General features: G+C 35.2%; 1 protein-coding gene across 1 annotated transcript; it reads left to right on the forward strand.

The window, feature by feature from the left end:
- Positions 1-92: 92 nt before the first annotated feature.
- On the forward strand, positions 93-1,980 carry LOC129579994 (ankyrin repeat and protein kinase domain-containing protein 1-like; the record flags this gene model as incomplete). The annotated part of the gene is made up of 8 exons (XM_055470187.1): positions 93-191; positions 344-442; positions 499-597; positions 659-757; positions 824-922; positions 1,287-1,528; positions 1,616-1,718; positions 1,782-1,980. Coding segments are annotated over 8 exons (1,039 nt in total), but the record flags the coding sequence as incomplete, so codon positions are not given.
- Between the last annotated feature and the right edge of the window lie 82 nt (positions 1,981-2,062).

Genomic DNA, 2,062 nt, shown 5'->3' on the forward strand with positions numbered 1-2,062 from the left:
AAAAAAAAAACGTTTCGAATTTTTTTTTTGATTGACAGAACAAGTGAAAAAATCTAACCTTTCACTTTTACTTCATTGCTTCCATGATTTAGATGACGTGTCAAAAATACGATCTTTGATCAGCGAAGGAATGAATATGAGTAATAAAATTGATAATGGACAAACTGCAATGCATATAGCCGCTGAAGAGGGTAACAAATTTCTATGAATTATGTTAATTTATCATTCAATCAATTTTTTTCCTTTGCCTATTGCCTATGCCAAAATGGTAGAGTTGTTGCTTGATGGTTTGATAAACATGAACATTGTTGCTGTATCATTCACCTTAAAAGTTTTGTCGTAGGCAACATCGGTATGATAAAATTATTGCTTGATGATGGTGTGAGCCCGAACATTGTAGATGGTCATTTTTCCACACCGTTTCACGTTACAGCACAGACAGGTAATTTGAATTCTTTATTCAATCCACAACCAATTTTGATCCAATTACATTTGCAGGACGTGAGGATATAGCTCAAATCCTCATTGAAAGCGGTGCCAAAATCAATGCTCGGAACATACAAGCGTGGACGCCATTGCACTATGCAGCTTTGTGGGGTAATTTGTATGAAATTTTACTATAACCAAATCATTTGACTTTTATCCGTTCAAACACTAGGACACGCAAAGTTCATTGAACTACTTATGTCATGTGGCGCTGATGTAGATGTTTATGATTTGAATGGATGTACACCACTCCACATTGCAGCTTTGAATGGTAAATGAACGCTTTGCTTTAACTCAAAAACCTTTTTGTGATCAAGATATTGTGTTTTCAATTCAGGTAAGGTGGATGCCGTCCAGCGTCTCATTGAATTTGGTGCTTACATCTTTGCCAATGATAACAAAGGGTTAACGCCATATGACTATGCAAGATTGAGTAGTAAGTTGACCCTGGTAGCTGAACTCTTAATTTAATTTAAAACTCAATCAATTAACTTTAATCCATAAATGAAAATCAGGTATAAACTATTCGCAAATGTTGGCAATACTGGAAGAACATGAAATGGAACTCCTAGGTAATTACACAAAAGTGCGAAATTAGTCTATCATAATGATTTTCATCACATTGGCATCATCAAGATGTCGTCTCGACCCTAGGAGACGATATTGTAAAAAGTAAAACGCACTTGAAATGAAAATGAAAGTGAATATGTTTTTGGTTGTTCCTCACTCTAATTTGTGAAATAATTGACTAAACGATGCAAATTTCCATGCTAAATAATTACCTTCTGTTTATTTCTTAGCTAAATTATTGGTTTTAGTACTGCTGTTTGGTTTTATGACTGCATCTCTGCTGGTTGTATTCAATCAAATTTATACCTCACTTCAGTTTTACAATCGACTGCGTAAAGGAGATTCGATCGGTCATGGCCATTTTAGTGATGTATATAAGGGAGAACTTTTGCCAATAATTCCATGTTTCAAAACGAAAAGAGTTGCAATAAAATCGGTCAAGAACTGCAATGAAACTGACTCAAAACTAACGGTATGTTTTGTTTAGTATTCGCTTATTGACTTTGATATCTGTCGTTCGTTTATTGATGACATCTGTATATTGATATCTGTCGAATAGGGAACAACTGAACTATTGGCAGAGATAAATATTGTAAAACGTTTGCCCAAACATCCTAATGTGGTTCGTTTTATTGGGGCAGTCACTAAGAACCCTCTCGAAGGTAAATTTGAACACATATGAAACTCCAAACCATTGAAGCAATTAAATCTTTGATTTTCATCAGGCGAAATAAAGATCGTTTACGAGTTTTGCCCATACGGTGATCTCAAAAGTTTTTTGAAGAAAAATAGACAATCTGCGGTCGATCAGAAGCAGACAACATCGAGCCAATGTGGGTCAAAGGCTAATGCAACAGGAATCTATGGAGCTAAAGCTGAACGAATTGATGAAGAAGAAGGTACGCTTTGTGAACAACATTATTGGTAAGTTGTGTGAATTTTTTCTAAAATTGTTTTCATTTCTCGCTAAAAAAGGTTCACCTCTAACACCCACCTATCCATTTAC

This window comes from Sitodiplosis mosellana, unplaced genomic scaffold (assembly GCF_009176505.1).
Source record: "Sitodiplosis mosellana isolate CC-2019 unplaced genomic scaffold, AAFC_SMos_1.0 Smas_scaffold_6867, whole genome shotgun sequence".
NCBI classification, from domain to species: Eukaryota; Metazoa; Arthropoda; class Insecta; order Diptera; family Cecidomyiidae; genus Sitodiplosis; species Sitodiplosis mosellana.